The sequence below is a fragment of the Carassius carassius genome, chromosome 45 (assembly GCF_963082965.1).
Source record: "Carassius carassius chromosome 45, fCarCar2.1, whole genome shotgun sequence".
NCBI lineage: Eukaryota > Metazoa > Chordata > Actinopteri > Cypriniformes > Cyprinidae > Carassius > Carassius carassius.
The window spans coordinates 3324995-3341799 of record NC_081799.1 but is presented as its reverse complement, the minus strand read 5'-3'; the positions used below and the strand labels follow the sequence as shown (position 1 = coordinate 3341799).

General features: G+C 38.0%; 1 protein-coding gene across 2 annotated transcripts in view; it reads left to right on the top strand.

Moving 5' to 3' along the window:
* The window catches only part of LOC132127411 (mitogen-activated protein kinase kinase kinase 1-like), a 51710-nt gene that overhangs the window by 18668 nt on the left and 16237 nt on the right, over window positions 1–16805 (top strand). For both annotated transcript variants that reach the window (XM_059539266.1, XM_059539265.1), the window contains exons 2-8: window positions 11281–11431; window positions 12590–12784; window positions 13053–13247; window positions 14813–14929; window positions 15015–15163; window positions 15694–15815; window positions 16637–16718. In XM_059539266.1, coding sequence (XP_059395249.1) covers window positions 11281–11431; window positions 12590–12784; window positions 13053–13247; window positions 14813–14929; window positions 15015–15163; window positions 15694–15815; window positions 16637–16718 — 1011 coding nt within the window. The remainder of the gene's footprint in view (window positions 1–11280; window positions 11432–12589; window positions 12785–13052; window positions 13248–14812; window positions 14930–15014; window positions 15164–15693; window positions 15816–16636; window positions 16719–16805) is intronic.

Below are 16805 nucleotides of genomic sequence, written 5' to 3'. Positions count from 1 at the left end.
AACCAAGTGACTCAGGCCATCCTTAAAAATATTCTTGTTTGCTGTAACCCGACCGACCCTGTCAATTTAGGACCGACTAAATTTTTTATTTATTTTTTTGCTTTTAGTCCGCACCATAATACATCTAAAAAATGCATTAAACCACTCGACACCGCTTTAACTTGGCACGAAGTTCTGGAAAAACTGAGCCCAGATCTTTTCCCATCCCTTCTCCTCTCTAGTCTAAAACCGTGACCGTGTCGACTGTCACTTTATGTTCGAAAATCTATTGGACCAACCAACACAAGTTTCGAAAACGAAAATAGGAAATTGATTTTAACGACCTTCTCTCGGAGCGCGTCCAGGTAATTTTTATTTTTTTGGAGCATGTCCAGTTTTTGTTTTGTTTTTTTGGAACACGTGTCACACAGCAACTGCAGCTTCGGACACACGCATAACAGCAAATAATACTTCTGCACAATGTTTCTCTTTTTACAGCAGAAATGTGAATTCTGCCGTATTCAGACAATCTCATGCATACAGATACAGATTCGGGCTAGAATCGCCTAGGGCTGTCAAAATATCTGAAAAACTAAATTCAAATTTTTTGCTTAAATATGATTGTATTCTAATTTAAAATGCATAATTTCAGTTAGGGTGAAGAAAAGCTTTTTGCTTCTCTTCTGACTCAAGATATTACTGCACGTTTATTCAAAGCATTAGAATACATGACTGTAAAAAAACAACATATTTAAAATAATTTTTATGAACCAATTATTTAGTTGCTTAAAGAACTATAAACAAACAACTCTTTTTGTGTAAGTGGCTTCAGCTGGATAGGCTAACATAACCTTATAATGCAATGCCACCTACATCGTCATTGCATCTTGTGTGCCACTGATAAAGATCAAGTATACTTTGGCCTTCCTCACACTGTCTTCATTATGTCCTTTTCATCATCCGCGTGCGAGCACTTTTTGAGACCGCGCGGACAGTGCGCATACATGAGGTGAAAGTTGAGACAGCAGCTACTGTGTGTCGAGCTCGTCCACCTTTGAAAGTAGTGTAGAAACAGCTGTGCGCACGCGAGATGGACTGGAACACGGACTGTGAAGTACCGGGGCTCATAAGGCATCTTCCTTAATGCACTCCTAAGATTCGAATGCAACGTTTTTGCATTCGAATGTGGATTTTTATTTTAAATTCGGCTAATATTCGAAAATCTTTTTTTTTTTTTTTTTTTTTTTTTTTTTTTTTTTTGACAGCCCTAGAATCGCCTATGCAATATTTTGTTGTTGTTGACATTTCTAATCGTAAACACAGCCATGTTGAAGCCTGCAGTAAATGTTTTGCATTATGGCAGTCCACTCTGCTTATTGTTTTTGGAGAATGTTGCACTCCTGTTTGTCATTGTGCACGTAACTTCACACCAATAAATCATCAGAAATATTGGTCTTTACATTCCTCCTGCCTGTTGTCCATGGATTTACCTATATTTGGTGTTATTTGCCATATAAAACTTTAGACATGCAAAATCGATTCAATGAACACTCGTCACTCAAATCCAACAGGATTTTTTTCACAAAAGTAACAACTCAAGAAAGCAAAGTAAACGGTCTCTCATTTGTAGGTTGCATTGATACCTAGCGATGGATGCAAGTAAAACATTACCTCATTTTTTTTTCTTCTCACCTGAAATTCATGCAATAAACATGTTTTTGACAAAGATTTTAATTTGTTTGTGGTCTATATAGCCTGCATCAAAATGAGGTTTGCAATGATGAGCCTGAAGGCACGGGTTGAAGACGCAGTCAGTGACGTCATGATATGCTAATTTGTTTACATTCATACCGACGTCATCACCATCACCAAAATGTACTTTTCTTTTACATTGAAACTTGAAAAAAAAAAAATAGACCGACCTATACCAACCCTTTAAAAAAAAAATACTGTTACTGCAAACCAAAATATTTTTAAGGATGGCCTCACAAATGCAACAAACTCAGAAAGAAACATATATGGAGATGCATGACTGCATGACAAACATGGATGTACAGGAGCTGACGGCAGTAGTTGTGCCACTCTGTGTGCTAAGTTGTGAAATAATGAGGCAAGAGCGTTTCGATGTGGTTTTGAGTGGGTTGATGCGTCTGGTATGACTTTTACAGTTTGCATCACGAGATGAGTTGTGTTTAGTCTGTCATAAGTGCAAGTTATACACTGTTTTCTAAAATCAGCTCAAAATATGTGGGATAACTTTCAAATTGATTGAGAATCATAGTCTATAGTAAATAAAATCATACCTATTTGTTTATTTGTGTGTGTGTGTGTGAGAAATGTCAGCTCTGACTTTAGCAAGTATCTTTGACTTGTCCAGACTGCTAATCTGGGAAAGTTGTGTAGTCTGTTCCAGCCTTGAGCATTTGCTTTTTCTCTGAAGCTCACTTGAATTTGTTGTAAAATGGATCATTAGTCATGATGTTATGGTGCTTTAGAAGCTGATCTGAAAGCAGTTTCCTAACGAGGTGCCTTCATACATAAACCCCGTCTGTTTACTCGTTTCCACACAGTCAGAGGCTGATGGAGGCGTTTGCTTAGACATTTCTATTTATTTGACTTGTGCATGTTAGCCTGTAATATTTACAAAAGGTAGACGTGCACCAAATCAGAGCATTATTATAGTGAAGAAAACTGTTGTGGTGCGTGGTTAGGGGTGTGCCCAATGAATGAAACTAATGCATACTACAAGCCACTAAAAGGTTAGCCGCTTGCTAGCGATAGCCTGTTGCATCACAGTACGTGACAGTTCACTTACCACATACACGGAGTAACAGATGACTGAGGACGATGGCGGATTTACTGAGGATTTACTTAGTTTCATTATGTCCAACACGGTTTCAATTTGTCAGGACATTTTAATAGTCTGAAAGAAAAAAACATACTACAGTATTAGCTTAGATGTAAGATTTAAAATACAAACATTTCGATAAAGTGCATTAAAAACTTCAAACTTTAAACATTTAAAGTAACACATTTTCACTCTTCTGAACACACAGTCATTATACTTTAAGGGAGCACTTGATTCATCAATCCTAATAATAACATTATTATATAAAAATATTTGCATGCCTCAAACATTTATATAATATCAGGTCAAGCTATTATCTCAAATGAAAATATGAAATTTTACATATACACTGTCATAGTACAATTTTGAGTAGTAAATGTTACAGCTGTAAAAATGTTTTGAATGGCATTAAAGACTTGACACAGAAACCTGTTCATCTGAAAATACATGCTAAAGAAGTGCACTCATGCTTCGTACGGCGTGGGTCATGCAGCATTAACTTCAACCGAACAGAAGAGGATGGTGCTAGCAATGCCAAGAAAATGAGCTCTTTTCTCATAAGTTGGAAGAAATAAAAATTGCATTGGATAAAAGCATCCGTCACAGCATCCGTCGTGAATAATGTACACTACAGTAGAAACATATGCATGTTTATCTATCAGTTATATCTATTAAAAATGCATTCATGAATCCTCCAGAGTGCTTCCAAGAAATGTAAGTATTTACAGGAGTTTTATGATTGAGCCACATTGGCTCTCAGGTGTACAGTAAGCCCATGATTGAAAGCCTTCCTAGTTTTACAGCGTGACCCAGTTCGACTGTAACTGAGTGTGGTGATATCGTGGTTAGGCTTATGGCAGCAGCAGTTAGCAGCTTGTTTCATGTGCTAGTTCACATTACAGCCAGAACCTGGTGGATGAGTGTGACAATGTTTGCCCTCTGTCACACCCCCGTCATGCTTAAAGGCAAGGAAACCTGATTAACTTCACTTAAGCAGTAGACATTAGTACTTCATGCCTGTCCCAGTTCCTTAAAGTTGTTTTTTTTTGCAGCTGTTGGCAGGACAGTGGTGTGTGTGGTTTCAGAAATTGCCAATGAACCAATATCCAAGGCTTCCTGCAGTCGGCCCAGCGTGTGATGTCATTGAGCAATGGCTGACCATAGGACCAGAAAAAAGCCAGTTTGTGCTCCCTCTCGCTGCCTGTCTATGCTTGGAGTGGTGTGACCAATGATTGAACTGTAAAAAAATACAAAATAATTCAGGACGGATGGTCTGGTCAAGTAGGCCTTATTTCCCATAGTAGGTCCCATAGCTAACTTTTGCATTTACATTTAGTCATTTAGCACTTTTATCCAAAGCGACTGATAATAATGATTACAAAATCATTTTTACACAAAAATAAATTGAGCTTTATTAAATGAACTGTTTTATCAGCTGTTTTTCTTATGGGGCCAGAAATGGGGGGGGGGTGTATTGTAAATACCCTGGTACCTTAGCTTAACACCGATTAATTGAATCATTCAGATCAAAGGATTCATTCAAAACGACTTATTCAATTTATAAAGGAAGCAAGATCTTAATAAAACATTGGCTCACTTAATTTGTTCCAAAACAGATTCATTCAGGATTGAAACAATGCAGATTTGCTCTGCACTGTTGAATAAAATTAATAGCACATTTGCAATTGCTGCTGATAAAATATCATCACTCCTGAAAACTCCTCATGTTGGTTGTATTGCCGGAAGTTAAAGGGGTTAAAGGAGGAGGGGGAGTTTTCAGGAGTGATGATTTTACTGCGCCAAGGTCGAAGTGCTCTTCTACCATACATTATTGTCATAATTTTTATCCGCTTAGGAAATCATCACGGTTTATTTTGGTCTTCCATGCTTGGTCGTGTAACTACTCATGTAACCGTCTTTAAATAGGGAAAACATGGAAGTGTTTGGTGGCTTCTAAATTCATCCCTGTTTGGATCCTAAGAAATGAATGGGCTAGACTAAATGCTATTATAGTGGTGACGAGCACTACAGCGATTAAGTGCATGCACTGAGATGGGAGAGGTACATATCAACTAGTCTAAGTTGAGGGAAGAACATAGTGAAAATGGAAAAACGGTAGCGTTTTATTTTAAAGTGGAGATTGCTAAACTGCAAGCTTAACGGTGTTTTCAGAAAGCAAGTGCGTTTATCCACAGTGGAGTGAGAGCAGGTTCACATGGTTGCCAGGTTGACAAAGCTACATCTCTTTATATCAGGCAACCCCAGTTGTGTTCCTTTGCGGCCAGATTAAATGTTGTAGCCTTTATATTATGCTTTATTCATTATTTTTTAGAAACCTTGCACTTTTCTACTCCATTTTAAACATTTTTCTTGTATTCAAATGAAATGTGGTCCACTGCTGCACACGTGCCACAATATTGATACAGGGCCAGCTGTATCGATACTCGTATCGTCAAATCTCTGTGAAATGTATGTATCAAACGCAGCACTATAAATAACAACTGTTCAACATAAAGCACAGTTTTCAGTAACAGTTTCACGTCTGCACGTCACGCAGAGTAGTTGGTAGAAAACTCTAGAATAGTGTTTTTGTAGAGCTGAAACAACTAATCGATTTAATTGATTCAAATTGATTATCAAAATAGTTGTCAACTAATTTAGTCATCGATTAGTTGCTAAATAACTTTTATTTGCCGTAAGCAGCTCATTTCGTGCATATTTTAAATCTGCGGTGACCAAAGTGTAGAAGTAATGAGCCACCGGAGGTTTTACTCAGCCAGTTAATCGATTAACCGATAAAATAATCGACAGATTAATCGATTATCAAAATAATCGTTAGTTGCAGCCCTAGTTTTTTTGTGAAAGCTGGAAGTGCTAATGGAATTATACAAATGAATATATGAATAATTTAAAAATTCTGACTGTCTTCAGAAAATATTCAATAGCATTTTGTTTTCATCTTCCCTCCATGTTAGCCTATACCTAGTTTAGTTTAGTTTATTTGTTTAGCACGTTTAGTACAAGTACAAAACTATGCAAGGAGGGAATAAAGTAGTGCTTAATTGCAATGCTGCTTTGTCCACGGAGGTTACGGGAAACAGCTCTAATTCTACTGTTCCATAAGTGCCACCTGGTGACAGAGAGTGGATTTACAGGGAGTTGCATTTGCATTGAAACTGTACAGTTCTTGTCTGGCCAAAAATTCACATGACCTGCCGTGAAAAATGGAAAATGGAAAAACAAGCTTATGTGAATTCCTCAAATTAAAACAATTCAAATAAGGTATCTAGAATTTTTTATGGAGCACATAAATGTATATTACCATTAGGGATGGGCGTTTTCCACAAATATCACATTCGAATATTTGAGCTCACAAATAAACGAATATTCGAATATTTGTTTATTTAAATTAAGTTTAATGAGTCAGACGTTATTTTTCAGCAACATTTGTTTTCGTCATTTTGAACAAGCTTACAATAAGCTTGAACATTACACATCGTGTTTTGTAGCTGAAAACCTTTAACAATGCGTGCAAACAAACAAAAGTACAGATTAAAAGCAAAAAAAAAAAAAAAGTGAACAAAGAAAAAACGTAAAGCAGCCTGCAGCAATTAGGCTATTGTACAGAATGTAGCTTACACTTAACTTTTAAACTGTCAGCAAATCTTTTTTGCTTTTTTCTATTGTTTCAAATGTTCTTGTTAAGAAATATGGGCATGTAAACATGATTGGGGGAAAGTCGGCTCCTTAGTCTGTTAACGGCCGGCCGTGGAGGAAACGCGCTCTGTCGACACAGACATTGGCGGGACTCACAAATAACGGTGTGCTAAGCGAATACGTTTTGTGAAGCGCTTCGTGTTTTCGTTTCACCACTGAATGGGATCCTCATCTGGTGAAATACATGGCTCCAGCAAGAACTGTTCCCACTCGTCTCGGCTGGACTCTCTGTAATCATCGCTGAAGAACTGGCTCAGCCTTTTCCGATGAGTGGGCATTGCATCTTCTTCATCATTGATGCATCCGCACCACTCGCATCAAGGAAAATGTTCTGATAATGTTCAAAAAAGTTTTTTTTCTTACTTCTCTCATGTTTTCATCTAGAAACCTGAGATGTTTGTGCCGAGGGTCTAGGGCAGACGCGAGAAGAGGAGTTTTCACTGCATTCTCCAAGTTAGCGGTGTTTATTCGTTGCTTGAGAGATGCTGCAACAATGTTCTTGGATCACTTTCTGTGATTCTTCACAGCATATTTGAAGTACTGTAGAAGACCGCAGTTCTGTTAGGGGGCGTTCACATATCGTGTCTTTTGCATGCTCATGTTCGTTATTTCCAATGTAGGCGCGCGGTATGCGCGCTCATAATGGAAGCGACGCGGTTGCGATGCGCACGCGGTGCGACGCGGTCCCGTTTTTTCCAGGCGCGTCCGAACAGCATCGAGTTAAAAACATCTCAACTTACAGAATGCGCAAGCGCACCGCAGGTCATGTGACAAGAACTAAACATTCAGCTTCATCCTTTCCTGTAACAATGTTGAAAGCTCAGCCAAGATGAAGGAACACCTGATCATAGCTGTATATGGATTGCTATTTTGAAATAAATTTAGTAGCAGAGCTACTGAAAGCGATTTTTTTTTGTGCTGCAAATCCATTTATCCTTTGCTGAAATTTCCGCGTCTTCATGGAGAGAACGCGTCGCCTCAGGAGCGCTTCTGCCCGAGCGCTTTGGAAAGAAGGAGAAAGCGGAGCGCATAGCCTTTTCCACGCGTTATTAGGCGCGATATGTGAATGGCCCCTTAATCATTCATTAATTATTTTTTGCTTGCATACACCTTCAAATATGCCGTGGAGAATCACAGAAAGTGACCAAATTAGGTTTTATTGTGAATTTTTTTTATCTTTTTTTTTTTTTTTTTTTATATCATTTTTATTTATCGAATAATTAGAGCAGAACGAATATTCGAATGTTAGACTATCCGTGCACATCCCTAATTACCATTTATTACTCCATTTTCATTTAGATTTAAACCTTTTCTTTATATAAAGTCTGAAATGTGAGCTTTACCATTTTATGCAACTTTTTTAAAGCTTTATTGGAACATTTCATACATGTTATTGTTGGTGTCAGTCATGTCATTAAAATCTGGACATGTTATTGTTTTCATGTTTATGCAAACAAAAAGTATTTTTTGTTTACTGTTTGTTCATTTTAAATTCAAAACTTGGTGAAACAATTTTCATGCCATTACATCACTTAAGAACGCATGTTGAGAAACGGCCATTGAATGCTGTTTAAATAAAGCATCCAAAGATGCACCTCATGATTTCGAATGTCCAGGCTGTGCAGAGCTGGAATCTGGTCGAAGGGATTTCTGTATGTTGTGTGATGAGCAAACACCCCTGCTCTCATTATTTACTAGTTATTTGTGCTTTTGTGTGTTTGCTGGAAAGGTTAGTTTGTGGCTGGTTCTTTGTTTCTGATAGCTGGTTTAGTTCCTGTGCCGAGCGCTGGTTAGTTGAGTGCGTGTTTGGAGTCTTTCTTTAGCGTCTGAGTGTCCGGCCCCTCCAGCAGAGATGTGGTCATTGTGTTAAGGGTAACCCGAGTGCTGAGAGCGTGGTGGCCCATGAGAAAGGGTGTGCACAGCTACAGGCCTGCAGTCTAGGCTTACGTGCTGGGCTGAAAATGATTCCCAGCCGCTGGCTCTTCCACATCCCACCTGCTTGGCCCACAATGACTCTTTGTTCCTGCCCCATGGCACTGTGGGATAGCTGTTATCCGAGAGGCAGGGGTTGGCCACCACCGACTTTCTCATTCAAAGTAAAGATGGTGAATTCCTGCTCTCCGGTTTCGTTGTGACTGGCTCGGGCTCGTGAGAGCTGCTTTCTCCTAGTGTGGGAGTTGAGCTGTTCTGTTGTTTACTTGCATGCTTACAGTGTTGCCGTTTGATTCGCGTTACAGCTGTACTGTTCTCATCCTGAGCAAGGAGTGTGAGAGTATTTGTCAATGCAAAAAATCTAGAGATTGACCAAAATTTGATTTTGCCAATAACGATAGCTAGGTTGGACCACACTGACCGATGCCGATTAATTAACCGATAGTTTTAAAAATGGATACTGAACAAAAACCTAAATATTTTTATTAATTATAATCCATATTTTAAATATGGATTTTTGCAGATAACCAGTAGTTCCAGCAATCAACTATTGGTGCTGATTAATCTGCAAACCGATAAATCGTTCAACCTATAAAATTGTCTGTACACGGGAAAACCTGACACCATCCTGCAGTTTGATAATGTAACCTCATTCAAAAGCTGCAATCTCCAATCTTTTTTATTAATGCACTGTATTATGTTTTATTTTATCTAAAAATTTTATGGCTGGGAAAAATAAGGTATGCATTTCTGTGATTTTAATATTTGCTGACATTTATTTGAAAGTTAGTTTATTTTATGCTTGGAAAAACATCTTTTTAATAAATGTATTGGTGTTGATGACACTGGCCTTGTTTTGAATACACTGCCTTTGTTAATTGTATATTGATTTGGCTGTTTAACCGCTGTATTTAAAACTATTCATTATAATATCAAGTGTGGTTTATTCACAGTGATTACTTACATTTTATCAGTGTAAATTTAATCGGTTCACAGACTTGGTTAATTTATTAAATACATATACAGATGTGTGTGTGGGTTTACATCTGTTGCACTTTTTTCTTTTTGTTGGGTCTGGTTACAAAAACCCTTAAAACATAAGGCAGATTTTTATTGACCGACTCCATAAAAATAAAAACACTCGCAAAAGCATCTCTACCCTCTTCCTTCAAAGTACCATAATTATCTTTAACACACCGCTATTATTGTCCCGTTGGCTTGACCTTCTGTTTTTAAACCATGGCTGGCTGTATTTTTAATATGTCAACTTAAAACAGCCTGTGCCTCTTCCTACAAGACCTGCTGCCCAGTCCAATAAACACAGAAGCAGGTGGTGCCATCTCTCTTCTTTTTTCATGATTGACACAAACTATAATCCATACTTTACAGCTAACCTTACCGTCAATTACCGTCAAACTGTGTAGAAAACATGGTAATGTTGCTGTTTTTGTAGTTTTAGTATCATGCTTGAATATTTTTTTTGTTAATGTCAGTTCATTGGATAATCCCCACAGTTTTTGAAGTATTAGCAGTTAGTTGGTCAGCAGATAACGGTTCTGTAAAATAGTTGCTGTTTTTGCAGTTGCTAAGACGTCACTGCACTTCCTCATTTGGTTTGACTGGGGTAGCACAGGAAGTCTGGCTTTCCTGTCCTAGGGTTGTTATTGTTATACAGTGCACACTGCTGCTCACTGAGGAAGCCGAAAGAGCCGATGGGACACCAGTGATCCTGCTGCTCGGTAAAGATGGAGACCCACAGCGGCCCACCTCTTGCTCCTCATCCTGCTCCCAATGGGTGCTTAGATTCTCTCTCTCTCTCTGCATGTCTTTCTCAGCCCTGTTTTTGTTCTGTCTCTCTCTATCTCTGTCTCTGTTGGGTGGTTCAGGGGCTTTTCCACCATTCACTATAATGATGCTTAATGAGACCCTCGGTTGTGATTTTGATCTTATGTGAATTGGTACGTGACGGGTAAGTTCTTTCAGAAAGATCACGCAGTTCTTACTGTGCAGTATTTCCTCCGCTTACTGCAGAAAAATAGTGACAGAATAATTCAGTCTCCTAAGAGTAACTTATTCATGGATGAGACCGCTTTGCATTTGATAGATTGCTTGTGTTGTTTCTCGTTTGTAAGTCACTTTGGATGAAAGTGGCCGTTAAATCAGTAAGTTCACTGCTGAGGATAGGGCTGTTGGTTTGCCTTAATTTCATTTTAACTAGTATTTTATTTAATAAATTTCAATTAGAAACATTTTTTTTACTGCTTTTGACACAGAATCTGCACAGTGTTCAATGGATGAACTTTGGCATTTAAAATTTTCAGCATTCTGCGTCAGATAAGTGTAATGTTTGGGACTTTTATGTTTACAGTGCCAAGTCACAGGACCCTGTTCTAAACTTAATTGTTGAACAAAGACAGTAAACTAATAATGTCTAAAGTAGGGATGTAATGAGTAACTGTGAGCCGATTGAAAGTCAGTTCAAATATGTGATTATTCAAAGCAGTTGAGATGCTAAACTTGATTCAGTCAGGGGTAGGAGTTTATATGAATGTATGTCTGAGGGGAACTTGCTGTGTTTAGAAAAGTTTAGATTTAATTTTTCCATTTCATTTTGCCTCTGTATAATGCACATTAAAGTTCATAAATGCAGCACTGCTTTGTTTACAGCGGTAACCAAGGAAAAATCTGTCAAAATCCTTCGCCCACTATGACACATCTGTGCAGATTGTAGGAAAATATCCGTGTAAATACAGCACAAGTAAGTTCGCAGACACACATGCTTATTAACTTTCTTCTGGTTGCAGTCGAGACATGGAGAGCAAGGAGACTCTGCGAGGGCTCCAGAAGATGGAGGACCGGCCAGAAGAGCGCTTGATCCGAGAGAAGCTCAAGGCCACCTGTATGCCCACCTGGAAGAGCGAGTGGCTGGAGAGACGGAGCAGGAGAGGCCCGATGGTACGGGACATTACTTCATGACTCCTTGTCCTTTTTCTGTTCATCACACGGTTTAGTTTTTCTCAGAAACAAAAACAAGCTGTGTGTCACAACTGTGTGGCAAACAGTCACGAAAGTTATAATAGTAAAAGAGTATATAGTAAGCTTTCATTTGTTAACATTAGTTAACTATATTAACTTGTACTCTACCGCTGCACTATTTTTTAATCTTAATGTTATTTCGACATTTACTAATCGTTTTTAAATTGAAAGTAAAGTCTGTGTATGTCTGTTAACATGAACATGCAATTAAAATTGAATTGTATAAACTTACATTAACACTGAACAATAATTTTATTACATTTTATTATATTTGTTAGTTTGTGTAAAGCTAATGCTAATTATAAAGGTAGTTAAAAAAAGAAAAACCAGTTCTGTCCTCAAATACATGGTCTATAAACAGGACTCGATTTGAGGGATGCCATTTGAACATTTATTTTTTTTAAGTAAATTTTATAATTACAGTTTTATTGTATTATTTTAACTAATTAAATAGCTTCAGTTACCAGTCTAATTGTAACTGTGGTGTCAGGTTAGTTTTTCCCCCCACATTTTTCTCTAATCCGAACAGTCATGATTCTCTTCCATCTTATTCAAATGGCATTACTGATATTATACAATACTACGGTTAACAATTAAATCACTGGCTTAATTAACTAGTTAACTATTGTTAACAACTGCTAATGATTAAATCATTTAATCACAAGCCCTGTTACCAAAAATAGTAGAAAAATGTTTGGACTAAGAAACAGGAAGTGAGAAGTTCTGAAGTGGAACGGCTCCTCCTGAGATCAGCATGACTTCCTTACATAACCATCAGAACAATCGACCGTTGACCGACTTTCACACTGTCTGCCTTAACGCTCCACTGCAGTTAGACTGTGATGGTTTCTCACTTGGAAATAATCATTTATAGTAATACAAAACATTAACTAGAAGGCTTTGGCATCTGTCTATTAACAGAGCAGTTATTGATCAGTGTCCAAATATTACCCGTTATGACACTTAACGACAAGACAAAATAAAAAGGCAAATGAAGACACAGAATACAAGATGGAAATGGTTTGGCTTTTATTTTTATGGGATTTTTCAGTGTTTTCTTGTGTTATTGTATCTCAGGTAGTGAAGCCCATTCCTCTGAGAGCAGATGGCACTGAGGCGGGAAGCAACAGTCACAGCTCATCTTCCTCTCAAAGCAGAGGTCAGCGCAGCCCTTCGCCTGGACCTTCCTCCTCCTCCTCCTCATCCTCCACTAAGACTGCTGGGAAGCCGGATTCTCCTGGTCTGCGCAGGCGGAGAGCCTCTCCGGTGCCTGTGAGTTTTGAGATGTCTTGATTTCACATTTAATCTAGTTTGAATTTGAATTGACTTTTTTTGTAAGGGTGCATGTTTTGAAAATATCATGTGACAGGGATTCCACAGGTTTGGTTCAGCCAAAAAAATAGCATCATAATGCATGTCTACAAAAGACAATTGACTCAACCAGCAAGATTCAGTTCAAGTTTCAAGTTCAGTGGTCTTAAAAGTCTCAAAATCTGTTTTGCTATGGAGCTGATGTGTTTGTTTGAATGTGTGGTTACAGAGCGGGAGGGTGACACCTCCTCGGAGAGCTCCTTCGCCTGATGGCTTTTCCCCATATAGTCCAGAGGAGACCAACCGCAGGGTCAACAAGGTCATGAGAGCCCGCCTCTACCTGCTGCAGCAGATCGGACCGAACTCCTTCTTGATTGGCGGAGACAGTCCGGACAACAAATTCCGGGTGTTCATTGGTCCACAGGTACACTAAAACAGGTCCCTGACATGACTTTTGGCAAATAAAGCTGAAATTACTTTATACTGTTAGAAGACACTCATACAAAACTAGGCATGAAACTGAAACAGCTGGGAAAATCTGTTGTCTGGGACAGCGGCCAATTATCTACAGGGTTTCTGCAGGTCTTAGAAATGTCTTGATTTGCCCTTTCACCAATTAAGGCCTAAACAAGTCTGAAATAAGAGCAGAAAGTCTAAAATTCAGAAAGTATGATTATCTTCTTTAGTATTCAAAATTCACTTGGTTCTCTCAGAGCAGAATCGATATTTTAACGTTTCTGTTTCTGCGTTCCTCTGTATTATTATCATTCTAAAACCGGTTTGCCTTAGGAAAAATACCAGCTATTTTTAAAAGTTTTTCCTTGCCTATAATATAAAAATAAAAAAAATCTGCACCTTAACCTGCTGTGCTTAGTCACAGCCAATACAGCATCATCTTTTCTAGTTTTTGGCCAAATGTAGGCTACTAAACAAAAGAAAAAATCTGTTAACGCTTTAAAGACATTAAAGCATTTTTTAAGAAATGTAAAAATGTTTGCTGCTTTGTTAAAAAAAAAATGCTACTTGTATAACATTGCGTTTTGTAAGGGAAAGTCGCATTTTATTATTTTTAACGTTTATTGTAATGTTATTATTTTTAATGAAAGAAAGCTAATATTTATTCTCACTGTAGTATTGTTGCCACTGCCTCCATTTCGTGGAGACGCCTTGTGTTTCCAAATATGTTAAGCGGCGTAACATTTCCGTCACATGCTTGAGATATTCAGCCAATCACAACTCACTGGATAGCTGGCCAATCAGAGCACACCTTGCTTTTCAGACCGATGAGCTTTGTAAAAATCGATACTTTCAGAAGGCGGGGCATAGAGGAGAAACAATAATGTACAGTATGTGCAAAATGTGTTTTTGTAACCTTAAACCACATAAACACATTGCATTATACCAAATACACAAAATAAGGTTCCTTTTAGGAATGTCATATGACCCCTTTAATAATAATAATATGTTTCATTTATATAGCGGCTTTCCCGAGCTCAAGGACGCTGAACATGGTACACCAAAGTAACAAATATTGATAACAAGGCAATATTTCATTGGACATTTGCCCAATTCAGTTGCAAATAATTGCAGTTGCATATAACACAGATTATGTAGTAAAGACATAAAAATGGGAAGCAAAATGGACAAATACACATGTAAATTAGTGATAGTGTTGATTTAAATAAGTTTTAAGTTTTGACTTAATTCACTAAATTACAGAAACCCTGTATGTATTCTAGTGTTTTAATACATAAATACAGAATAGAAAAAATGAGGTTATAAACTGATTTTATATATAAAAATCCTTATTCCTTTAAAACAAACAGTATTTGTCTAGAAAAAATGGTATTTGTAAAGAAAAATGTAAATACAAATGCTCTGTTTCCTGTTTGCATGACTAATATATTACAGTATTTATTCTTTGTCATAATTGTCACTACTATATTGACTATTTTTTCATCATAATATGGTGTGTGTTATGTTGAGCAGACGTGTAGCTGTGGCCGAGGGACGTTCTGCATCCACGTGCTCTTCGTCATGCTCCGAGTCTTTCAGCTGGAGCCGTCAGACCCTCTTCTGTGGAGGAAGACCCTGAAGAACTTTGAGGTGAGGAGACTAATGCAGCCACATCACGACGAGCTCTGTGCCATCGCTCAAGCTCAGCACACACTGATGGTCTGATCTCTGTCAGGTGGAGAGCTTGTTTCAGAAGTACCACAATCGCCGCAGCTCGCGCATCAAAGCCCCCTCACGCAGCACCATCCAGAAGTTTGTGTCTCGCATGTCCAACTCTCACACCACATGTACCTCCAGCGCCTCTCCATCCAGCAACGAAAGCAGGTCTGTAAAACTCCAGAGCCCTCTTATTTGGTTGAACTATGCCATTTGCATTTTTCAGCAAAATAATTCACTCTGAATTTGTAGTTTGTTGCTATTCTGACATCATATACAGTGCATTGCAATGTATTCCTTATTTCTCATGTTTGTTAAACTGCTTTAAATTACTTTTTTCCCCACATCAATCTACACTCCATAAATAATAACAGGTTTTTAACATTAAAATTGATTTAAACCATTTTAACATAAAGCTGCAACATAAAACATGAAAAAAGGAAGGGGTTTGAATACTTTCGCAAGGCACTGTATGTATTGCTTTTGCCCTCCCAGCCAAGTTTCTGAACCCCAAAAAAGTTGTAGTTATTGTACTGATGTATCTGTGCAATGCTAGTAAGATGTCAATGCTAGTAAGAGTTCAGTTGATTTTTGTCTCAAAAGTCCAAGAAAAAAAATGGATTCCTCATGAATAGATTCCTTGTCTTAGTAACTTTTTTTTTTAAAAGCTGTGCATGTGTGTCTACTCCTGTGAGCAGCATGAAGGATGAGGAGGAGCAGATGTGCCCCATCTGTCTGTTGGACATGCTAGATGAAGAAAGTCTGACGGTGTGTGAAGAGGGCTGCAGAAACAAACTCCACCATCACTGCATGTCTATATGTAAGTAGCAGGAAAAATATCAGTGCTCATATTTCAGATTATCCCACATCACCTGGTGTTAAATGTGGATTAATCACAGGAACTAGCATTGACTGTCCACATCACAGGAGGGAGAGCCTATTTGTAGGTCCAGAAAATTTTACAAATACAGCCCACATACAGGAAATGCAAAAACGCACACTCTCAGATCCAAAGTCAGATTTAAAATTTTTGAAACTTTTTTTTTTTTTTAAAGGTGTTATTTTGGAATAAGTTTGAGCTCGGTTTCAATTTGAATTGGTATTTCTGGCTGAGAATGTACATTTATTTGAAGAGATTTCCTACCAGCAGTATAAGTGTAAAGTCAAAGATAAAGGCTTTTGAAGATATTTTCAAGATTTAGAAATACTCATTCATTGTCTGTATGGCAGATCTCTTCATATGTTCTCCCCTCATGCCAGTTTAAAAACACTGAAAAACAGCACAACACAAAGATGCAGGTTTATACAGACCTATAAATAAAAGAAAAATGCTAAAGATGGAATACAAAAATTGGTCCTTTGTGAATATACCCTGTACACAATGTACATCTGTGAAACAAATTTTACTGACTTCTGAGAAAACAATCCCACATAAATAGAGCTTAATGCAATAAATAGGCTAAATATTGCAAAAAACTCTCATAATCAAAAGTCTGATTACATGTAATAACTGGAACACTGCACACAGAAGATGATTTGAAGTGACTACTTGTTTGTTGAATGTTGAATCCCTGACCGATTTCTAGCCCTATATCCCCTGACAGTTGTGTGAGCATCTCTTGTGTCCTGTTCGTTTTCTAGGGGCCGAGGAGTGCCGGAGAAATCACGACCCATTAATCTGCCCTCTGTGTAGAGCCAAGTGGAAGTCTCATGATTTTTACAGGTACATCTAGCAGACTCTTCTATCCAAAGCGACTTACAAATGAGGACGACAGAAGGAATCAAAACCAACAAAACATCAGTAATATGT